The sequence below is a fragment of the Euleptes europaea genome, chromosome 3 (assembly GCF_029931775.1).
Source record: "Euleptes europaea isolate rEulEur1 chromosome 3, rEulEur1.hap1, whole genome shotgun sequence".
In the NCBI taxonomy this organism is placed as follows: Eukaryota; Metazoa; Chordata; class Lepidosauria; order Squamata; family Sphaerodactylidae; genus Euleptes; species Euleptes europaea.
This window is the reverse complement of record NC_079314.1, coordinates 21,204,250-21,228,113: the sequence shown is the minus strand read 5'-3', so window position 1 is coordinate 21,228,113 and position 23,864 is coordinate 21,204,250. Positions and strand designations below refer to the sequence as shown.

At 45.2% G+C, this 23,864-nt stretch overlaps 1 protein-coding gene across 1 annotated transcript in view; it reads right to left on the bottom strand.

Annotated features, from left to right (window-relative positions):
• The window catches only part of MATN1 (matrilin 1), a 39,817-nt gene extending 20,401 nt beyond the window's left edge, over positions 1-19,416 (bottom strand). Inside the window, exons 1-3 of the mRNA XM_056847077.1 lie at positions 19,272-19,416; positions 12,814-13,160; positions 80-302 (exon numbers count right to left, since the gene is read on the bottom strand). Coding sequence (XP_056703055.1) covers positions 80-302; positions 12,814-13,160; positions 19,272-19,359 — 658 coding nt within the window. The 5' untranslated portion in view covers positions 19,360-19,416. The remainder of the gene's footprint in view (positions 1-79; positions 303-12,813; positions 13,161-19,271) is intronic.
• Positions 19,417-23,864: the final 4,448 nt, after the last annotated feature.

The following is a 23,864-nucleotide window of genomic DNA, read 5'->3' as shown; positions in this document are numbered from 1 at the left end:
TTTCAAACATCCTGCACTGAGATCGCTCTCCATTTCGATTCCATCTTTTATTCCCCTTGGAAACTTCTGGAGGACTTACCACAGAACGCTTCTTGGAACTTCTTGGTCAACTTCTCGATGACACTGTAGCTCTCCACATAGTCCACATGCTCATCCAGGGGCTCAGTGGCCATCTGTCGCAGGGTGGGCATGTCCACACGGCCCACGCCAATGGCAAAAATTTCAATCCCAAGAGCTCTTGCCCTGGCTGCTACATCCTTCACACCATCCTGGGGACGCCCATCTGTTACTATGATAGCTACCTGAGGAAGAGAAGGAACACTCAATGGATTGCACTAAGTCTTTCTCTAGCTCAGTATCAGAGCATGTGCTCTGTACAGAATGGCCAGATTCAATTAGATGGGCCAGTCATTTGGCAGGCAGTAAGGACTTCAAGAATGGTGCAGTCCAGGGTTTGTGCATATCGGTAGATAATTCCATGTGCTCGCAGAGAAATAAGCTTGTGTGTGCCACACTACATACATCTTGACACATCTGACTTTCCCTATTTGTCCATGCAAGGGAGAAAAACATTCCACTTAAGTTTTCCATCACAGCTCTACATATCTAATATGTAAAGTTCAGAAGAAGAAGAAGAAGAGTTGGTTTTTATATGCCAACTTTCTCTGCCACTTAAGGGAGAATCAAACCAGCTTACAATCACCTTCCCTTCCCCTCCCCACAACAGACACCCTGTGAGGTAGGTGGGGCTGAGAGAGCTCTAACTGAGCTGTGACTAGCCCAAGGTCACCCAGGTGGCTTCGTGTGTAGGAGTGGGGAAACAAATCCAGTTCACCAGATTAGCTTCAACCGCTCATGTGGAGGAGTGGAAATCAAACCTGGTTCTCCAGATCAGACTCCATTCCTCCAAACCACTGTTCTTAACCAGTAAACCACGCATGTGCTTCAATTTCTGAATTAATCATTATTATCTCTGCCACTACTAAAATAGAAGCCATAATACATACATGTTTCTGGTAAGCAAAAACCAAAACCAAAACCCCCCTAGCCCAACCTATAGAGAATATGATGCCCTACCCATAACTTCACGTGTTCTAAGGTTTACCAGGGGTCAACCCCGTAAATTGTTTTCAATACTAACCCCAACTCCTGAAACAGCTGCAGGGTAAATTTTGTTCCCCACTGCACAACTAGAGTTTATCCATCCTCCCCACATATGTAGAATCCAAGATTACAGGATTTTTATTTATGTATGTACTTAAAACATTTATTTCTACCTTGCGAATCTCAAGGCAGTTTACAATGAAAATAAAAACTGTTATAAAAATTCATATAAGACCACAATTTAAGACCACAATTAGGGCTGCCAATATATATATATATATATTTATATTTAAAAACCTAAATTAGTGCCAGCAGGGGGCAGGAGGTCTCTAAACATTTCTGTTTGCATGGTAGGCTTTTCTTTAATGCAAAGGGGTGTTTAAACTTGCAGTCCCACCTGCGGTCTAGTCCATTCAAACACCATATCTTCCTAGGGTTACCAGCCTCAACACGGGGCCTGGAGTTCTCCCAGAATTACAGCTCATCTCCAGACTACAAATATCAGGTCGCCTGGACAGAATGGCTGCTTAGAAGGCGGACTCTATGGCACATCATAGACTCTAGGAGAAAGAGAAGTCCTAGAGTGATATCTCATCCCCACTGAGCCCCCTCCCCTGCTCAAACTCCACCTTTCCCAGACCCTGATCCCATATCACCAGGAACTTCCCAAGTTGGAGTTGGCAAACATATGCATGTATGAAAGAGACCTACAAGTCTAAGGGTGAGAAGTGAACACTGAAGAGAGTGGTCACACATATTACACTGGCAACCTATAATACCTTCGGATTTGCTCAGATGGCACATAAACCTGGTCCAAAATGAGGTGAGATAGCCTGCATGCTGATACATGGTATTGAGAGATAGTGTTGGGGTGGGTAGTTAGTAAATAGGGGTGCCAACCTCAAGGTGGGGCTTGGATATCTTCTAGAATGACAACTAATCTCTAGACTACAGAGATCAGTTCCCTTGGAGAAAATGGCTGCTTGGGAGGGTGGACTCTCTGGCTTTATACCCTGCTGAGGTCCTTCCCCTCCCCAAACCCCACCCTCCCCAGGCCCCACCCCCAAATCTCCAGGAATTTCCCACGTCCGTGTTGACAACCCTACTAGTAAGTTAACACCTGAGATTGGGACTGTGTGTTCTCAAGCAACCAGAGTGCTTGTCACAAATGTGGATACTAAATTCCATTCCAGTTTTACAGTGTCCAGGAAGAATACCAAGTTACAGGTGAACAAACGTGTAAATGAACTGAGGAATGGGTGCCAAATAATTCAACAAAACCAAAGAACTCATTTCATCCTTGTGTTGAATTCACCTTTCTTTTTTTATCAAATGGAAAAAATCAACAGGGAGGAAAATCCTCTGATAAAAACATTTTGTTCAACAGGCCTTCCTTCGAATACCATGTCGCAATGTGTCCTGCATTCTTCCGGGCCTCCTTGGGGGAAAAAAGAGCTCTCAGCTGGGCTTCTAATTTGAAATGTAGACATTTGTCCTGAATTATGGCTTTTCCATCTCTTTCTTTCCCCCCCTTGAGTTTTAGAAATGGATTATGAGGGCCGAACTGGAGTTAAACTTTGCATTCAAAAACACTCAAACGTACTAAGGGCCAGATCGCAACTTTTTCTCGTCTCTTGTGAACTGGTGCGGGGACTGCCCTAGAGGTCTCACAGACTGGACCCTGAAAAGGCACACCATCACTCTGATGTCTCCATGGTCAGTCAAGGAAACCTCCTTTTTGCATTTCCTCCACCCCACTCACCTCTGAATATGGCTCCTGGTATAGAATTTAATTGAAGAGAGCCAGTGTGGTATAGTGGTTAAGAGCGACGGACTCTAATCTGGAGAACTGGATTTGATTCCCCACTCCTCCACATGAGTGGTGGACTCTAATCTGGTGAACCCAATTTGTTTCCCCACTCTTCCACGTGAAGCCTGCTGGGGGACCTTGGCCTAGTTACAGTTCTCTCCTAACTCTCTCAGCCCCACCTGCCTCACAAGGTGCCTGTTGTGGGAGTAGGGGAAGGCGATTGTAAGCCGTTTTGAGACTCCTTATGGTAGAGGAAAAGCAGGGCATAAAAACCAACTCTTCTTCTTCGACTGGCATTCAAGTCAATAAAACTGCTTTATACTGAATAACGAAGAGCCCCGTGGTGCAGAGAGGTAAGCTGTAATGCTGAAGCCAAGCTCTACTCACGGGGGTTGGACTGGGTGGCCTTTGTGGTCTCTTCCAACCTTGTGTGATTTTGTGATTTTGTATTGTGGGGTCCTGCATGGCAGGGGGTTGGACTGGATGGCCCTTGTGGTCTCTTCCAACCTTGTGTGATTTTGTGATTTTGTGACCTGAGTTCGATCCCAACAGAAGTTGGTTTCAGGTAGCTAGCTCAAGGTTGACTCAGCCTTCCATCCTTCCGAGGTCGGTAAAATGAGTACCCAGCTTGTTGGGGGTAAGGCCTATATGAGTGGGGAAAGCAATGGCAAACCACCCCTTAAACAAAGTCTGCCTAGTAAACGTTGGGATGTGACATCACCCCATGGATCAGGAATGACCTGGTGCTTGCACAGGGGACCTTTACCTTTTATACTGAATAACACCAGTGGTCCTGCAAGCTCAGTATTCTGTACTCTGATAGGTGGGGTTTCATGCATAGAAAGCATTTTCCCAAGACTGACGTCCATTAAGTGAAGATGGCAAGGGTTGGACCGACCTGGAGGCTTTTGCATATGAAGCACGTGCTGTACCCATGAGCCATGGCTTCTTCACTAACTTCCCATCCCTTTTCAGATACAAATTTCACCTCCCCAAAGGCATATTCCAAAGGAGAAATGGCTGTTGGGGATACACATCTGTAGCCAACAGTTTGCTCTTTAAAGCTGATGAAATCTCTTGCAGTGCAATGCTTTCATTTTGCCAGAAGAGAGAGCCATTCAGTTAACAAGTTTGGTAAGAGAACTATCAAAATGAATGGCTTTCCTTGAATTTATTATTTATAAGTTGTTGTTTTTAACGTGCATTCAGAACTTTACCGATCATGATCCAACCTGAACCACCCCCCATTGGGAAAGATAGCAAATATTCCTAACTCTGAGACTAATTCCTTGTGACGTTGAGGAGTGATCTAAAGTCTGCTGATCTGAGAGTTCTGGTACCTCCTTGTCTGGTTTTATTTCCCCTTGTAGTGAGCACACCAGGGCAGCAAAGAAAGAGCATACAGGCACTTTCCCACATACCAGATAATGCAGTTTCAATCCACTTTCAATGCACTTTACTGCTGAATATATGACCCTTTATGCATGGGAGGTTTCGCCTTGGATTTGCCGCTCTCTGCATGCACATTTTTCCCATCCAAATTCTCAAAACTCAACAATAAGCCCCCATGCAGAGTTCTGAGAATTCGGATGGGGAAAATGTGCATCCAGAGAGAAGCAAATCCAAGGTAAAACCTCCTGTGTATAAATGGCCTGTGTGAAACAGCAAAATCCACTTGCAAACAGTTGTTAAACAGCATTGAAAGTGGATTGAAAGTGCATTATTCAGTATGTGTGAAAGTGTCCTGTGTGTGTGATGGGGACATGGTCCAATCAGACTTGTTCCCATCATGCCCAAGTGACATTTTTTTGTTTCCACCAATCATTCCACAATCTCAGTGTCTTGGAGAGGGCTCTTTGATTCTATGTAAGTGTGGGTCCTCATGCTGTTATCTGAACTGTGCATTTGCACAGTTATCTGTTCTCTGGAACCTATGGGGAAAATAAATTTCCTAATATCCCACTGCAAGCTATTTTGGCAAGTGTTTGTATACATTCAGCATTTCATACCTGGTTTCTGTTGAAAAGACTTACAGGCCATCCCAGCAGGGGGGTACAGATCTGGTGGCCAGAAGTGGCTCAGTAGTGCCACCGCCTCTGAGGCTTCCCAGCCACCGCAAAGAAATTTAAAAATCATACAAATAAATAAAAAGAAAATGCCCCCATTGACTGAAGCGAGGCTGTACCACCAAAACAGGCGGTGCCACAATGGCTAAGTGAGAGGGGGAGTGCCCGAGGTGAAGGAGGTTAGGAAGATGCCTAAAGACAGCTCTGCCCCCAGGGATGCCCCGGGAGCACTCCCCACACTGGCGTGGGCTTTCCCTTCCAGGAATTCCCTGCTGGCGTGGCTGCGCCGGCGGCAGGAGGCGGCACAGCTCTGCTGCTCCCTGATGCCGACGTGTTTGCCCCCAGGACGGCGTAAGGACCCCTTATCATTAACACTCACATCTAACAATGAAAAACGAATGTAAGATTTAATTATTGTTATTGAGTGCCGATGAGGTCTGGTAAAAGAGAGAAAGAAAGAAAAACACAGTGGAGCATAATTGTGCATGATTTCTTTCGCCCGCAAACCCTCCTTTCCTTCTCTCTCCAGTCACTCGCTTGACTCCCCAATTCAGTGACATGAAACTGTATTTGCTTTAGAGGTACCTCAGTGCCCCAGCTCTTAGAAGTATTAACTATTATTCCCATGACGCAATAAAACTGGAAGCAAAATATGAATGCTCACTAGCATTTCTTTAAGAAGCTGCTCCCCATAATTAAAGTGCAATAGGATCCTGAGGAATTCTGACAGGAGGGCATGAATTATTCAGCAGCTGGGAAAAGGGGAACTAGCAATGAAATTATTTAGGATTTAAAAAGGACAAAAATCCAATTTACTTCTCTTACTGATCAATTGTGCTACCTCAGGGAGGAATTACATGTCACATGCAGTTCTATGAATCTGACATTAAACAGATTGCAGTCAGTAGGTCTTAACGGTTGCCAGGCAAGGCCAGGCAATCACTGGGAGACCTGGGGGTGAGGACATGGAGGGGTGGCCATTGGTGGCAATGTGACATCACTTCCAGGAAAGGCCAGAAGTGACAGCATGCCTCTCTAGGAATCACCAGAAAAAGGTAAAGGTCCCCTGTGCAAGCACCGGGTCAATCTTAACCTATGAGGTGACATCACATCCCGACATTTACCAGGCAGACTTTGTTAATGGGGTCGTTTGCCATTGCCTTCCCCAGTCATCTTCCCTTTACCCCCAGCAAGCTGGGTACTCATTTTACCGACCTTGGGAGGATGGAAGGCTGAGTCAACCTTGAGCCGACTTCCATCAGGATCAAACTCAGGTCTGGACTGCAGTACTGCAGCTTACCACTCTGCGCCATGGGGCTCATAATCACCAGAAACTCTATGTTAAAATCATAGTTGCTGGCAATCCCTAGAGAGGTCTTAACGGTTGTGCTGTCACTTTAAAGTTTTCCCTGGAAGGGACATCATCCTTATCTCCACACCCATTTTTTCAAAAAAATTCTCTTGCCGCTGATCTGACCAGCAGTGGGACGTGACTGCTAGGGACAAGCAAGCCTGCTAGGACTATTATTTAACAAGAGAAGATCCGTAGGCTTGTACCCTTTCCGTGTTGCAAGGAACTGCTTATTTCATAAATACCCATGGAAATGAAGAGATGTATCTGTTGGGCATGCTCCCCTTCTCCAAGTGGTGAGAGGTTATAGGGGTAACGCTTACCTAGGCTCATTCCAGTAGAGCATACAGAAGAACTCCTACAGGGCAGTAGATTGACTACTCCGTGGGCCAAACTACACCTTCATCCAGCACACAAGCCCTCCATGGAGACCTGTAGTCATATTTTACATGTTCCCCATGGAAACCCCATTTGAAAGAGCTGTGGGGACCAAATTGGCTCAGGACTGTGGTGTGTGGAGAAGAGGGGGCTCCTCTCTTCCCACACATCATTTTCCCTAGCCAAAATACCACAGGATGTATGTCATTTGACCTGTTGTGGGGCTCCACAAGCAAGCAAGGAAAGGCATCTTCAGAGGGCAGACCCTGTGGCGTGATATTCTTGCTGAGCTGCCTCCCCGCCTCAAACTCTGCCCTCCCCACCATTCATAATCTCCAGGAATTTCCCAAGGTGACACTTCCATGTTCTCCAGGGACATTGATCTCTTGTAGTCTGGAGATCAGTTATAATTCTGGGAGAACTCCGATCCCCACCTGGAAGTCGCCAACCCTAGCCGGGAGTTCCCCACTGGGAATTTGATTCCCAGTTACATGCAGTCCAAATATGTCTCAAGACCACAGCGCACAAGGAGAGACTGCTTAAGATTTCCACCCTTCACTGGTTTCCTGCCCTGAATTGGTCCTGGGGAGCCACTATTGGCATCCCTGGGGAAATATACATGAAGACATCAGTACATGGGTGTTTCCCCATTTGGGCTAACAGCATATCCCTGGAGTTGTTTCAAGACAGTACTGTGGGGCAGGAGGAGGGCTTAAGCCCCTGATCCAAACTGGACCTGCACCTACCTGGCATTTAAGTTCTCAAGGGGGCCCTAAGGACTCTTCCACGTGTGATTCAGCCCTAAGAACTGGAATTTCCCAGGGAGAGGTGCAAGAAAATAGGGACCACTGACATATGTGAGAAGAAGAGGAAGAGGAGGAAGAGGAGGAAGAAGAAGAGTTGGTTTTTATATGCCGACTTTCTCTACCACTTAAGGAAGAATCCAACCAGCTTACAGTCACCTTCCCTTCCCCTCCCCACAACCCTGTGAGGTAGGTGGGACTGAGAGAGCTCTTAAAAAGCTGTGACTAGCCCAAGGTCACCCAGCTGGCTTCATGTGTACAAGTGGGGAAACCAACCTGGTTCACCAGATTAGCCTCTGCTGCTCATGTGGAGGAGTGGGGAATCAAATCCGGTTCTCCAGATCAGACTCCACCACTCCAAACCACCGCTCTTAACCACTACACCATGCTAGCTCTCAGTATGGCTTTGGGGCGCCTCATTTGTCTTCCCCAAAGTCATACTGACAGAGCTGCTTATTGTCCTTTCATAAAATTATATTACACTCAGCCTAGTGGGGCAGAATATAACTAGCCATATCACAGTGAAATGTAAACTTTACTTGTTTTCAAAGCGACAGGGTGCCAGCTGCAACGTGCATCTATCTTTTTACTCAGGAACAAAGGCCTCCACAGTCCATAAAATAACTTTTAGAAAACCTTCCAAGATATAGCAATATCTTTATTTCTAGATCTTTTCGGGGGGGGGGGGTCTGTCTGAAAATCTTTGGCCTGCAGGTTTAGCGATCTGTTTCAAAGACCTGAAAAAAGACAGTACAGTCTGTTCGTGACGTTCCAAACAAAGAATCCACCTCAACCTGTTCTCTGTTAAATCAGAACGCTACCAACTCATCACTCTTGAGTTCTACAAATCAAAGCTTCATGGAGCAGGAAAGGAACAAGAACCAGCAACCACTCAAGATCAGTATGGCAATAGGGAATGAACAAGAAGAACTTGGAATCACTCCCAATCAATATGGAAATGTATAGGACATCAAATATAGATGCTCTAAAACAAAAAGAAGCCAATTTCATCCCATTAGTGTCAAAAAGTGTATATGACTCCGATCACATTAGATTAAGGGGCAGTCATAGCAAGAGACATGATGAAGGCATAGCACCAGCATTATCTATGAACTAGCTTCATGTTGGTTTGGCTTTTGTTAGGGAGCAAGAGGGCATGGGTTGCTGGGAACTACACATCTTTTCACCCTTTCTCCTATTCATTTTATTCTTATCTCTCAGCGCAATCCTAAGGGGAGTTGCATTCTTCCAAGTCCAAACAATCTTCCAAGTGGGTTGACAGGTACCTACTGGCCAACTGCAGGGGATGGGGGATAGGGATGGCAGATCCAGGTGGGAAACTCCTGAAGATTTGGGGATGGAGCCTGGGGAGGACAAGGACCTCAATGGGGTACAATGCCTTAGAGTCCACCCTCCAAAGCATCCGTTATCTCCAAGGTATCAGATCTCAGTAGTCTGAAAATGAGCTGTAATTCTGGGGAATCCCCAGGTCCCACCTGGAGGCTAGCATCCCTACTTCCAGATCCAAACAGATGATACAGAGTGAGATCGACCAATAGTCAGAGTTGATATATTTTGAGGCAGGGCCGTGGTTCAGTGGTAGACCGCATATTTCGTATGCAGAAGAACCTAGTTTCTGCCCTTGGTATCATCCATTAAAGGATGAGAGCCAGCGTAGTGTAGTGGTTAAAAGCGGTGGTTTGGAGCAGTGGACTCTGATCTGGAGCACTGGGCTTGATTCCCCACTCCCCCACATGAGCAGCGGAGGCTAATCTGGTGAAGTGAGTTTGTTTCCCCATTCCTACACATGAAGCCAGCTAGCTGACCTTGTGCTAGTCACACTCTCTCAGTCCCACCTACCTCATAGGATGTCTGTTTTTCAGTGGAAACGGGGAAAAATATTGTCAGTCTGTCACTGTAAGGACAGAAAAATGCAGACAGGGTTTTTTTCTTTAATGTCATGGCCAGCTGGTGCTCTCCTTCTCTGCTGCTGCTCGGCTGCCATTTTAGGAATCAGTGGAGAGAACCGAGTCTGTGTTGAGAGACATGAACACATGAAGCTGCCTTATACTGAATCAGAACGGTAGTCCATCGAAGTCAGTCTTGTCTACTCAAACCTGCAGCGGCTCTCCGGGGTCTCAGGCTGAGGTCTTTCACATCACCTACTTGCCTAGTCCCTTTAACTGGAGATGCTGGGGATTGAACCTGGGACCTTCTGCATGCCAAGCAGATGCTCTACCACTGAGCAATGGCTCCTCCCTACTTTGGTAGTCTGTAAAATTGACCCTCTTGCTCCAATTCACTTGAAACTATTGTGGGGGGGTTGATTAGAGGGAGGTTATATTCTGTGCAAATTTGGTACCATTTTCTTTATAAACAGACTCAAATTTTGAAACCACATGGATTTGAATCCCAATTCGATAATGTCCTACCCAGAAATAAGCAATTGCAGTAAAAATTCCCCTCCCCTGAAGCCTAGCTCCAAAGTTATAACAAACATTTTCTAGGTGCATACCCCTGAATTCAACTAATACTTTTCTTCAAAAGCTCTTTACCACTGGACAAAACCACCACATATGTATATAATCTGCTTTTTTTTCCAATCTACATTTCTAACAGATACATTAGTCAGTACTAAATATTCTATTTGGTCTGTGTGGAGTTAGGTACCATTGGTGGACGACGTCTCTAAATATTGTCCTTTGTACTAATACAGATGGTAGCTGCAGCACGTGGGGCAAACATTTCCTGCCAATTTTTCTCAGAGATAGAGCAGCTACAAATGTTTTACTATATTGTAAGTAAAAATTGTCATTGGGTGACTTTTAGTAGTCATGGGTATATCGTTTATAAGAAATCTTTTTGGATTATAATTTTAGATAAGTTACACATCCAAAAGTTGTCATATCTGTATGAAATGGGTGCAATCATATTTCTGGAGTCAATAAAATTACATAATTGGAAATACAGAAACCATTTTACAGCAACATTTTCCCTTAATAGTTCCAGGTAAGAGAGACAGTTCCCATTTGGTATTATATCAAGAATCTGGTATATTGGTTATTTACCAAACTAGTCCATGGTGTCATAATCTTAAAATCTACATTAGAATTTTTTTTAAAGTAATGGAGACTTGGAGACTTAGATCAGACACTTCCTCAGTTAACTCCCTATGTCTATGAATTCTTCAATTAATGGGGTTAGCATACAACATACAGTATATCCTCTTTTATTTACTTTAGAACTTTGCAAGTGCCAGGTCATATAAGTTAATTAAATTCAACTACTTTCTTGTCATATAAGATACCGTTAATTCTTATTTTTATGCATCCATTTATATAAAGTTTTTAATATTGTTTATAAATACTTCTCATAATATTTAAAAATGTACTATGTATATTGATACACTGAAAAGTTTGAAACCACAATTCCCATTCCATCATGTCAAAAGCCTTTTCAGCATCATGAAAATAGATTCTTCATTGTACACTGTTTGATAACTGAAATTGCTAATCTCATGGTAACTAAATATCTCCATTTTATAAAACCAATTTTAATGAAAAATTTATTGATCCATTACAAAGGGTTTTTTTAATCTTGAATTTCTTTAGGATTTGGATTATCAGATCTGAACAGATACCACAAAGATATTTGAAGTTTCATTATTAGTTTCTGTCTTTGTAATGGATGGGAATAAAATGGGGTAATAACTTGATGTGTTTGTTTTTGAGCTATGTAATGTGCCAACAATTTATCTGACTTATTACTTTTTCCAAATTATAATTGCGTAGCAAAGCATATTGTCTGAGCTGTTCCTTAACAGTTATGAATTGGCTGTTATACACTTCCACTCTTCTGAAGAGATAAAAATCTGCCAATGGGAATCAGAAATGCTATTGAAAACTTTCAGTTTGGTCAGTACCTGATCCAGAAACTTTTACTATTTTTAATAGAGGGTAAAAGTACAAAAGATTATATTTAAAATCTCTTTCCTTCTTCTTATGTACTCAATATAATTTTAGAAACCTTACATTCTTGGGCAACCTCCTACACAGGCAGCATCAAGATCAAACTTAGATTCTGGGTGTGTCGCAGTCCATGATATATGGGACTTGATCTTCCTCATGGAAGAGCTTCATGGACTCTTGGAGAGTCCCACCACTTATTGATCATTTCCTTCTCCCTTCCTCTTCTCAGAAGTCTACTAGCCAGGCATGAAGAGAGTTGCTATTGCCCCCAGCAACTGGTATTCAGAGGTAAACTGCCTCTGAACATGGAAGTTCAATTTAGGCATTATGGCCAAATACCCATTAATTTATCCTCTATAAATTATCTACCCCCTCCATTAAAGTCACTGATGTCCTGGTCTACACATACAGCAGAATGGGGGAGAAAGATTCTACCCTAACCGTTCACATGTTGTGCTAGTTTTCTACTGACAGGAAGTTAGTAATGTAGGTGAACTTTGAAAAATGTAATTTCTCTCCTGCTGACTGAAGTGGTACGGCCCATTCTACCAAACATTACCACTCATCGTGGCACAGCAAAAGAACATCTGCTTTGCATGCAGAAGTTTCAGAAAGAAGGTGATGTGATGAAAGACCTCCACCTGAAACCCTGAAGTACTGCTGGCAGTGAGAGTAGATCATATTGACCTTGCTAAACCAAAGGTCTGAGTCAGTAGAAGGCAACTAGATGTACCACCTCATTCCATGTAACATGTAAAGGCAGTCCCCTGTGCAAGCACTGGGTCATTACTGATCCAGTAATGTCTCATCCCAATGTTTACTAGGCAGACTATGTTTATGGGGTGGTTTGCCATTGCCTTCCCCAGTCATCTACACTTTACCCCCAGCAAGCTGGGTACTCATTTTACCGATCTTGGAAGGATGGGAGGCTGAGTCAAGCTTGAGCCGGCTACCTGAAACTGACTTCTGTCGGGATTGAACTCAGATCATGAGCAAAGCTTCAAATACAGTACTGCAGTTTACCACTCTGCACCACGGGGCTCTTGTATGTCATGTGTAGACCAGGTCAAAATCAATGAATGGCCAATGGTCATCATCACTACATCCTATGCTGGTGAATTTTATAAATGTGCTGTTTGAAGAAGTATTTTCTTTCCTCCATGGTGAATCTACTGCCAGTCAATTTCCTTGTGTGACTCAAAGTGCTAGCATTACAGAAGAGGAAGGGGAGGAGGGATCTGTATTCCTTATCTGTCCATGAAGCTTATATTTTTCAAAGGACACAAAGAAAAAAGGGGGGGCAGAATGAATGTTCCTCATAGAGTTTTCATACCTTGTTAACCCCTGGTGATCTCACTCTTGCGCCTTCTATTTCACTGAAAGCTCTGTTGATGGCAAATTGGATAGCCAGGCCCGTCATGGTCCCAGTGGAAAGGGGATCAATCCTCCGCACGGCTTGCAGCAAGGAAGCTTTGGTACGGTGAGTCTTGAGGGAAAACTCATTCTTGACCGCACTGGCGTAATTAATAACACCGACTCGAGTAGCATTTGCTCCAACATCAAGCGACTCAATGACCTGGGACAAGAAGACCTTGACTTGCTCAAATTCACTGGGGCGTACACTCCGGGAACTATCTATGATGAAAACTAGATCTGTGGGTCTTGTCCTGCACTGGGCACCTGGGTAAAGAAAAAGAAAATGCAACAGGTTACTAATCTGCCAACTGTTCAAAATCTGCAAGAGAAAGATGTACAGTCCTTTCCCGCCCGATTGTCAAAGAGTTCCTAATCCCGGTCTTTGATCCACAAAGCAAGCAAGGATGAACAGCCCCATTGTCTACTTTAATTTGTGCATTCATTCAGATGGTCAGAAATACTAAACACAAAATCAATAAACAAATGCAATCCTTAGTAACTAAGATTCACCAGTCCTGGAGCTGGTGAACAGTGAACCCATGAAGCTGCCTTATGGCAGACCGTTGGTCTGTCAAGGCCAGTGTTGTCTAATCTGATTGTCAGCAGTTTTCTAGGGTCTCAGGCAAAGTTCTTTTGCATCACCTACTATATGATCCTTTTAGCTGGAGATGCCTGGGATTGAACCTGGGACCTTCTCTATGCAAAGCAGGACCTCTCCTACATTATCCTTCTCATTAATCTACTGTGTCCTGGCAAATAAGAAGGTGGGGTGAATATTCCATTCCCTTTGGCTACACTAAAGGATGACTTCCTTTCTGCTGTTTCTGTTTAAATTAACCTAAAGCATTCTCACAAATAACAAGAGGTTGGACCCCTACCATAAATTGTGTTTCAGTAATGTAGACTTCCTCCTTTTTAAAAAACAAAACAAAAACCTGGCTTTAACTTTACTAGCGTCAGTCCCATTAACTTGCCTCATTTTACAGAGATGGGGTGTGTCCCTTCCCTGCACAAAATGAATTATTACCTGCACATGAACACATGAAGCTGCATTATACTGAATCAGACCCTTGGTCCATCAAAGTCCATATTGTCTACTCAGACCAGCAGTGGCTCCCCAGAGTCTCAGGTAGAGGTCTTTCACATCACCTACTTGCCTAGTCCCTTTAACTGGAGATCCCAGGGATTGAACCTGGGACCTTCTGCATGCCAAGCAGAGGCTCTACCACTGAGCCACAGTCCCTTCAAGGAGGAAGTGGTCGCCATCAGGGGGGTCAAGAGACACAAGGCTCTTTTCACTGGACCTCGGCAAATGTGGTTTTTGAGCATTCCCAGGAAAGGCATTTCCTGCTGAAGAGTATGAGATTTGTTGCCTCCTAGAGCTGTATATCCCATGTTCCCCCACAGGAAATGATGCCAACAACAAAAATGTTCTGCCCCATTCATAGAAGCTTAATTAGCAGGTGATGTTATTTAGTGCCATGCTATGTAAAGCTTCTCCTGCCCATTTAACACATTAAGTCTCTATTAAAGGGGAAATTATTTTTTTTCCTTAGTAGCACAGAAAGAAGTGTCAAATAAATGAGGATGCCAGTGAAAAGCAGGAATCCCCTGTGATTTGACACTTAAGGAGGATAGGTCCATCGTTATCGGCTATCACATAGCAAATGGAGGTCCACACATCTCATGCAAGGAAAACGGGACATCACTGGATGGATCTGACCAGGGTAAATGGAAACACCACCATATTAGAGCTCCTAGAAGACATGAGGGTACGCTGGCACTAGGTGATCTGTGCCACTCGGTCAGATCTTAGAATAAAAAGAAAGAAGACAGATCTGTTCTCCCTTCCTCCAGAGCATGGGGGGGAAATCCCCTTTGTACAAAATCGCCACTAGAAGAGCTCATCTGTAGCTGTGGCTCAGCAGAGCGGAGTTCCAAGAGTTTGCTTGGCTTTATGAGAAGTTAAAGGAGCCGCCTCTTGAAGATTACAGCACCACATTTTCCTGCACTTAAAATCTTACAAAATGTTTTAGGTGTGTTTTAGTAACGGAGCCAATTGGCCAAAGACGTTTCTTCTCTTTTCAATGCTGGCAACTGAGATCTTGGTGGTGTAGTGGTTAAAAACAGTGGTTCGGAGCGCTGGAGAAACAGGAGAAACGGGCTTGATTCCACGCTCCTCCACATGAGCAGAAGACGCTAATCTGGTGAACCAGGTTGGTTTCCTCACTCCTACTCATGAAGGCAGCTGGGTGACCTTGGGCTAGTCACAGCTCTCTTAGAGCTCTCTCAGCCCCACCAACTTCACAGGGTGTCTGTTGTGGGGAGGGGAAGGGAAGGTGATTGTAAGCCGCCCCGGTTTGATTCTTCCTTAGGTGGTAGAGAAAGTCAGCATATAAAAACCAACGCTTCTTCTTCTTCTAAATGTTGCATTGTTGGTTAACAATATTTATTTATTGGGGGGAAATAAATTGTAAAGGCTGCCTCTCCTTTTTGGAGCATGCAGATCGAGGCTTAGCTTTATATTGATTGTGGGGGACGTTAAAGTTAACCTGTGTGCTCTGTTCATTCTTCTTCCCCTCCCTCTTAATTAACTAAAGAGGTTCTTTTTCTTTTTAAGCAAGCGAGAATTGCAATAAGAACATTTTAGCACCTTATTTATTGGGCACCTTATTTATTTTCTTCAGAGAGTTGTGCCGAGAGGTGCTGAACCTCACCAGCATCCACCCCCCCATGCCGTACAGCAGCTAGGATTCAATTGTATGCCAAGGAAGTGCCCTCCCCATACCACCACCCAGCTGTACAGCCATTGTAAATCCTGCCTTATTGGAAGTGCAAAGTTACTTACAATCAGTTAAAGGAAATGTTTGTAGAAAAACAATAGCTAGCCTTGACCTGGATAGCCCAGGCTAGCCTGATCTCATCAAACCTCAGAAGCTAAGCAGGATCAGTCATGGTTACCATTTGGATGGGAGAAGAAGAAGAGCTGGTTTTTATATGCCGACTTTCTCTACCACTTAAGGAAGAATAAAACCAACTTACAATGACCTTCCCTTCCCCTCCCCACAACAGACACCCTGTGAGAAAGGTGGGGCTGAGAGAGCTCTAAGAGAGCTGTGACTAGCCCAAGTTCACCCAGCTGGCTTCATGTGTAGGAGTGGGGAAACAAATCCAGTTCACCAGATTAGCCTCTTCTGCTCATGTGGAGGAGTGGGGAATCAAACCTGGTTCTCTAGATCAGAGTCCACCGTTCTAAACCACCTCACATAACCACTACACCATGCTGACTTGGGAGACCACCAAGGAAGTCCAGAGTCACAATGGCAGACTACCTCTGAATATCGCTTGCCTTGAAAACCCTATGGGGGTCAACATAAATTGGCTGCGACTTGACAAGAAACCTAACGCTCAGCTTCACAAAAATGTGCATCCCTCATGAAAACTTTGAAAATACAAATGCTGCTTTCCCTTTCATCTTTTCAGTCTTATGATACATGCACCAGCACACAAGAAACCAAGCATCCAGAGTACAAACTGGGAAGAACAGCACAGGAACTGAGACTGGCTGGTCTCGAGACAACACCAGAAGAAGCTTCATGTCTGCTTCAATTCCCTTCCCCACCCAACTAAAATCTCAAACATCTCAGAGTGCGTGTGAAGTGCCTTCAAGTCACAACCAACTTATGGTCACCCCACAGGGTTTCAAAGCAAGGGATGAACGGAGGTGGTTTGCCATTGTCTGGGTCTGCGTAGGAGCCCTGGATTTCCTTGGGGGGGTGGTCTCCCATCCAAGTACTAACCAGGGCTGACCCTGCTTTGCTTCCAAGATCTGACAAGATCAAGCCAGCCTGGACAATCCAGGACAGGGCCTGAGACACCTTTTCCTGTTCTGAGTGCTGATTTGATGGTCATAGTGTAGCAGAGGTGAGGGAGAGAATTGCTCTGTTAAATTCATTGTCAATCACATCATGGTCACTATCCAATAGGCACTCATGACATTCATCCAACCAGACATCACTATAAGTTGTGGCAGCACCAATAACTGCACAAAGCTGGTCTTTGACCGTAATAAATAAATGATGATGATGAACTGCACAAAGGATGCCATTTGCCCAGTGATCATATTTTGAGAACTTGGGGTCTAAAAAGCAAGTTTGCTTCCTGTCAAATAAATGTCCAATAAGTAGATTTGAACTGAACTATAGATGAATTGTTTGGAAACAGCCTTACCACTAAGCACACACAGCAGCCTGAATACTTGGTGGGGGGAAATCTATCCCAGAAAACTATACAAGATATAATACTATTGAACCTTCATCCAAGAGGAAATCTAGGATGACAGCAATGAATAAAAACCTAAGGACTGCATCACAATTATTTGGTACACCCAATGCATTATGATTCTGGCATCAGAAAAGATATGCGGACACACACACCCAGCCCCAAAAATGGGTGGAGAGACATTTATCTCCATAGAAGAGCCATAGGATCTATAGGAGTACAAGAAATGAAATTGTACAGAGTGGCAAACATGACCAATTGTGGGAGGACTCCAGATTTCAAGCTGTAGGACCAAGATTCTGTTGTGCATGATCTTGACAATGGTCCTGATTCAGGGAATGAGTTTCATAGGTGGAACCTGTTTCCACATGGATCTGGTGTACCAGGTTACACACAAGTAAAAAGTGTCACCCACAGTCAACAAACTATGTAGGATACTCAACGAAGTTTTCCATGTTGCTGGAATCCAAGAGCAGAACAGTATGGGTGCTTTCACACATGCTGAATAAGGCACTTCCAATCCACTTTAAATGGACTTGGCTCTCCAGGGTCTCAGGCAGGGGGTCTTTCACATCACCTGCTTTCCTAATCTTTAACTGGAGATGCCGGGGATTGAACCTGGAACCTTCTGCATGCCAAGCAGATGCTCTACCACTGACCCACTCCCTAATGTAGGTGTTGAATGTAGATGCTTTCTCAGAAAGTGGACATTTATAGCTACCAACTGGGGTGGGGGAGGAGATGGGCTACTACGCCTGGAGCTTGTTCATAGAAACAAGCAACGGAATCAGACTGTGGGAGTGATCCCAAGCAGGTTTACTCAGAAGCAGTGCCGGATTTACGTATAAGCTAAACAAGCTGTAGCTTAGGGCCCCACTCTCTTGGGGGGCCCCCAAAAATTTAAAGGAAATAATAATTATTTCACTATTAATATACTTCTTAATTGTATTTCAGTTTGCTGAAATTACTTTGATAAAATACATATTTTGTTATGTGCAAATGGCTTTAGATACCTATTAGGTCCATAAATTACCATATAGCATATATTCAACACAAAAAACAGCGACAATTTGTTGTTGACAAAGGACAGCTGGACATATAAAGGGCCCCATTACCTTCAATAGCTTAGGGCCTCATCAAACCTAAATCCGGCCCTGCTCAGAAGCAAGTCCCATTTTATTCTGTGGGGCTTACTCCTAAGAAAGGGTTCTTAGGATTGCAGCCCCAGCGGGCTTCAAGAAGGTGAGAGGGGGCATTGTATCTGTTCCCACTCCCTTGGGACTTCATTAACAGCCTGATCCTATGCACCTTTTCTTAGAAAGCTGCCCTACCAGATCCCATGGGCTATGCTCAGGCTGCCCAGTGAAAATCTATAAAGGCAATTCTTGCATACGGCTCAAGTAAATTTATCATCTTTAAGCTAAAGGAGATGCTAACCTCTTTAACTGGATTATTCCACAGCTAGAGGGGAATTGCAAGCTAAGCTCTCTAGTATTAAAAAAAAAAAAGATTAAGTAAATACTTGTAGCAAAGCCGGATGACTCATTCCTACAAAGATGTTATTCTATCTTGGCACCTGACTCACTCCAAACCAAAACCTGGAAAGGCACTAATCCAGAGCCAAGTCTCTCGTATGAGGATGCTGAATCAAGCAGGATATGAGAACAGCATGCCTGCTGTGCTTGTAAGTTGTAGGGGAAAGCTACCTCAGGGTTTGTGTTTTCACCTCTACTGCTGTTCTAAAGGACAGAAGAAAGCAGAAGCAAGAGCTACACAAATTTCATAGCCTTTTGGCTGGAGAAAAATGTTTGGGGGTTTTGGTGGGGAAAACCCTCAAGCCTTTCTGGGTTTTCATTCCCTCTGTACCCTCAGCATGCTGACGTAAAGGGGTGGTCAGGAGTTGCCATGGAATACATCTGCCCCATACTTACCTTTTAGCTGAGGGGGGACCCCTGTAACTCCCTGCTCCAGTAACTCCTGCATAACCCTCAGACCTTTCTGGGTTTCCATCCCCTCTGTGCCTCCATACCCTCAGCACACTCACCCAAAGGTATGATCAGGAGTCGCTGTGCAAAACTTCCACCCCAAACTTACCTCTTAGCTGAGGAGAGACCCCAGTAACTCCCTGCTCCTGACATAGAAGCAGCACCAAGAACAAGATGCTCGAAATAATCACTGTCATGGTTGCTCGGATGGAAGCAGAGAGTGGACTGGCAGGCTTCGGCTTTGGCCCGGAGGTATAAACGGGCCACTCCTCAAAACAGGCAAGAAGCCAGCCTATAACACGTGTGTATTACAGGGTGTGTGGGGTGGGGGGGGGAGGAGATTGAATGAAAGTGTGGAAGGATGGATATTGACAAGGGAAGGTCCCCTGGCCCTACCCATCGCCTGGGTTCGGCCACAACAGCTTCATTGCTGGACTAGGAAGCGGGGAAGTAGTAAAAAAGCGACCAGCACCGGCCTGGAATGCAGGGAATTTGAGCCCTGAACAGTGAAGGCAGTCAAATCAAGCAAGGGGGAAAAAAGGAGGTTTATCTGCCAATCACCGGCTTTAATCTGGCCTGGGGTCTGCCGCAGTCAGTGAATGGACTCCAGCAGGCTGGGCCAAAAGTCTTTTTCTGCCTCCGAGGCCATAGGGACCGGGACAGGATGAGGTCGGGTTGGGTTTGCAGAAATCACAGCACGGATCTATGAAATGGCAGATGTCGGCCCCAGGGGAACAGCAGTTTTCTTATGCGTGCGGATGTGTGCTTTTTTTTAAATTAGCGGTGGTCTTGCGGGAGAGTCGCTGGAGTTTGCAACAGGCACAGGAGGAAAAGAAGGGGCTACACAGCTCAAAGGTAGAGCCTACGCTGGGGGGGGGAGGTTCGCGTTTCATAGGGTTGCCAACCTCCAGGTTAGGGTTGCCAGGTGCCCGGTGGTGGCGGGCAAACCCCCGGCAATTCGCCCCTCTGCCCACCGACCACCTGAGGGTTGGGGGGCAAACGTGAATGCGCTCGTACATGCCGCGCGCATGTCACTTCTGGTTTACAACCGGAAGTGCTGCCTCGCGAGGGGCCTTATATCACTCAAACTCTTTGTTTTAGTGGTAAAGGGCCACTTTACCACTCAAACTAAGAGGTATAAGACCCCTCGAGAGGCAGCACTTCCGGTTGTAAACTGGAAGTGACGCACACGCGCGCGCAATCCCAACCTCAGCCCCATAGCCTCCCGCCGGAGGAGAGGGGGGACCTGGCAGCCCTACTCCAGGTACTAGCTGGAGATCTCCTGCTATTACTACTGATCTCCAGCCGATAGAGATCAGTTCACCTGGATAAAACGGCCGCTTTGGCCATTGGACTCTGTGGCATTGAAGTCCCTCCCCTCCCCAAGCCCCACCCTCCTCAGGCTCTGCCCCAAAAACCTCCCGCCGGTGGCGAAGAAAGACCTGACAACCCGAGCTTTTCAGTGGGGTTCGGCGAACAAACCGAATGGCTCGATCGAATTGCGAAGAAAGGGCCTTGGCGAGAGGAGAGCGATTGTCTGGGCCGACTGGGAACCTGCTATTCTAGCTTGTGGAATTTCCAAGGGTTTCACACCAAAGATGGAGATAGCATAGGAGTGAAGCTGTGACCTCAGAGGTCTCCTATTCAAATCTTTCCTATGCCACAGTCACTAAGTGGTCTGAGGCAAGTTGGTCGCTCTCTCTCAGGCTCAATTCTCCCCCATTTTGTTTATTTTATTTACTTTATTTATGCCCCGTCTCTCTCCCCGATGAAGACCCAAAGCAGGAGCCACCATTCTCCTTCCCTCCAGTTTATCCTCACAACAGCCTTGTGAGGAAGGCTGAGTGCATGTAACTGGCCCAAGGTCCAGGGTTGCCAACCTCCAGGTATTGGCTAGAGATCTCCTGCTAGTACAACTGATCTCCCCTGGAGAAAATGTTCACTTTGGCAATTGGACTCTATGGCATTGAAGTCCCTCCCCTCCCCAAACCCCACCCTCCTCACACTCCATCCCCAAAACCTCCCACCAGTGGTGAACAGGGACCTGGCAATCCTATCAAGGGCACCCAGCAAGCTTCCACGGCAGCATGGGGATTTGAACCTGGGACTCCCAGATGCAGTATGGATATAATTATTCTGGGCTATTTTACAGGGTGTTTTAATGATTTGCTTGAGAATTCCCTTTACCTATAAAAAGCATCATATAAATGTGAATTACTGTTTTTCCCAGCATGAGATACAAAAATTGGTGAAAATGTTTTCCTTCCCTTCACACACACACACCCAGGTGGTGGCTGGAGATCTCCCGCTATTACAACTGATCTTTAGGTGACAGTGATTCACCTGGAGAAAATGGCTGTTTTGGCAGGTGGAATCTGTGACATTATACCGCATGGAAGTCCCTCCCCTCCCCAAACCCCACCCTCCTAAGACTCCACCCCCCAAAATCTCCAGGTATTTCCCAACCCGGAGCCGGCAACCCTAACCCCCTAGCAGCATCTGCTATTCATCCTCTATAAACCGCGAGAGATCCTGATCCACATGTCACGTCTTAATTGGCCCTGAGTGCCCCTGAAAAGCTTAATTTGGCACATAGTTGATCGAAGGAGCGAGGTGTTAAAGCGTGGAACATCTTGTCTTGTACATCTGTGCATTTCTACTTACATAATACGACTTCGCTTCACCCACCCCAAAAGTGTGTTCTGTGAGCGGCGGCGGCCAAAAACATGGATATAGTCCTCATTCAACACAAGCCATAAATCTCCGCCAACATTATCAGGGAACAAAGTGAACTCTAAATGTACAGGCCAAATGCCCCTGTGTGTGTGTGTGTGTGTGTGTGTGTGTGTGTGTTTTCCTAGCTTCCATACTCACAAAGCTCTTTTGGTATAGACACTACATATAGCCATGAATGGACTTCATTCACATCCTCCGATAAATGAAACCTCTATGGCTGTTCTTAAGATGAAGGGGGGTGGGGGAAGCTGAGGTTTCTCTGTGTCATTTTTCTGCTAATTAGCAAAGAAAGATAAATACATTGCTGGGGATGGAGGGGGTAACTGTTGGAGCTTTTTGTGGTATGCAAGGAAGATGAAAGCTTTTAAAACAAGGTAAGGTGGAAGGGATGGTGGAGCAACACAGGGCCAAATTTGTTACATTCGTATTTATGGGGGGGGGGGGCGCGTTAACATGTTTGGTTTAAAATATATATAACAGAATTTCCCTCTAGGCTCCAAAGAAGTACAACATTGTATCAATTTATGTCAAAGGAAAATGGGTTTTTCTGGATTTCTGTAACGTAAACGTCTGTGCTATTGAGGGATTATTATTGAAAAGCATCCTCTTCCCTAAATTCTATGAAGTGGTAACTTTATGTTTTATATAGATTGATTGTGACTTTCTCAACCCTGCTGTTTTAGCGTTGCTGTTTTTAGAGATGGGTCTTATTTAAGTTTTAGGGTTGCCACGTCTCTTGCATCAGCAGGAGGCCTCCCGTCAATCATCTCCAGTGCCCGCCACCACTCCAAATCACCGAGGGGGGGGAGAGAGAGAGAAGAATATTTTTTAAACCCGCTGGTGTCCTCTGCACCAGTATGTCTAGGGTTGCCAGGTGGGTGTTATTGGCGGGCAATTGCCTGCCAATCCACCCAGCCGCTCTGGGGCTGTGGCGGTGTGTGCGGGCGGGCGCGATTACAGCATTTCTGGTTTTACTTCTGGAAGCACCACACCACCGCGGCTGCTTTTGCACTCAAACCTCCTTGGGGGTTTGAGTGTTAAGTCAGCTGTGGCAATGCAGTGCTTCCAGAAGTGAAACCGGAAGTGCCGTCATCGCAGCCGCGCACCTGCGCACGCACTTGACCGTTTCAGCCCCGCCCCCTAAAACCTCCCGATGATCGGGAGGGGGGACCTGGCAACCCTAAGTATGTCACATCTGAAGTGACCGTGGGTAGCTGTAGGAATCACCAGAAACTCTATGGTTGTACTTGGAAATGACGTAGTGATGTTGGGGGTGTCGCTGCCATCACACACACACCAAGTCCCCACATCTCAACCCTCCTGCTGGTTTGGACCACCAAATCTGTTTCAATTTTACTTTCATTTTTCATTCTTTTTGGACATTTATAACCATGAGTTCTGGGAGCTCACCGACAGGAGTGTTTGCTACCCGTGATCTTCCTAATACACTAATTTGTGTAAAGAGGGAAATGTGCATATTTTCCATACTTATACAGCTTCTCTCCACATGAGAGGAGTATGAAGAAAACCACACATGGACATTCCATGAACATGCAACTTCACCTGGGTTTTTGTGATCATGTAGCAAAGCTGTTATGCCCATGGAAAATCTGCAGATTGCCCAATTCACGCAAAAGAATGATCCTACATGATGTGCTTAGTGTGCATTCCCATGGTGCATTCCCTGACCCATTTGCAAAATCTCAACAGGACTGTAGTGTGCATAAAACACAGGATTGTTTTTTTTCTGTGCCATTTCCCAAGTCTCATAAACTACATGCATTTTTCAGTGTTATCGGTGCTCCATTACATCAGCAATGACATATTGTATGTACGAAGAGCATTTATTTATTTTATTTTATTTATTTTGTTCGTACCCTGCCCTTCCCCAGCAAAGCCAAGATCAGGGTGACTAACAGCATATAATACACACACATATAGTATTTGTGTTACCCTACGTGGGAAC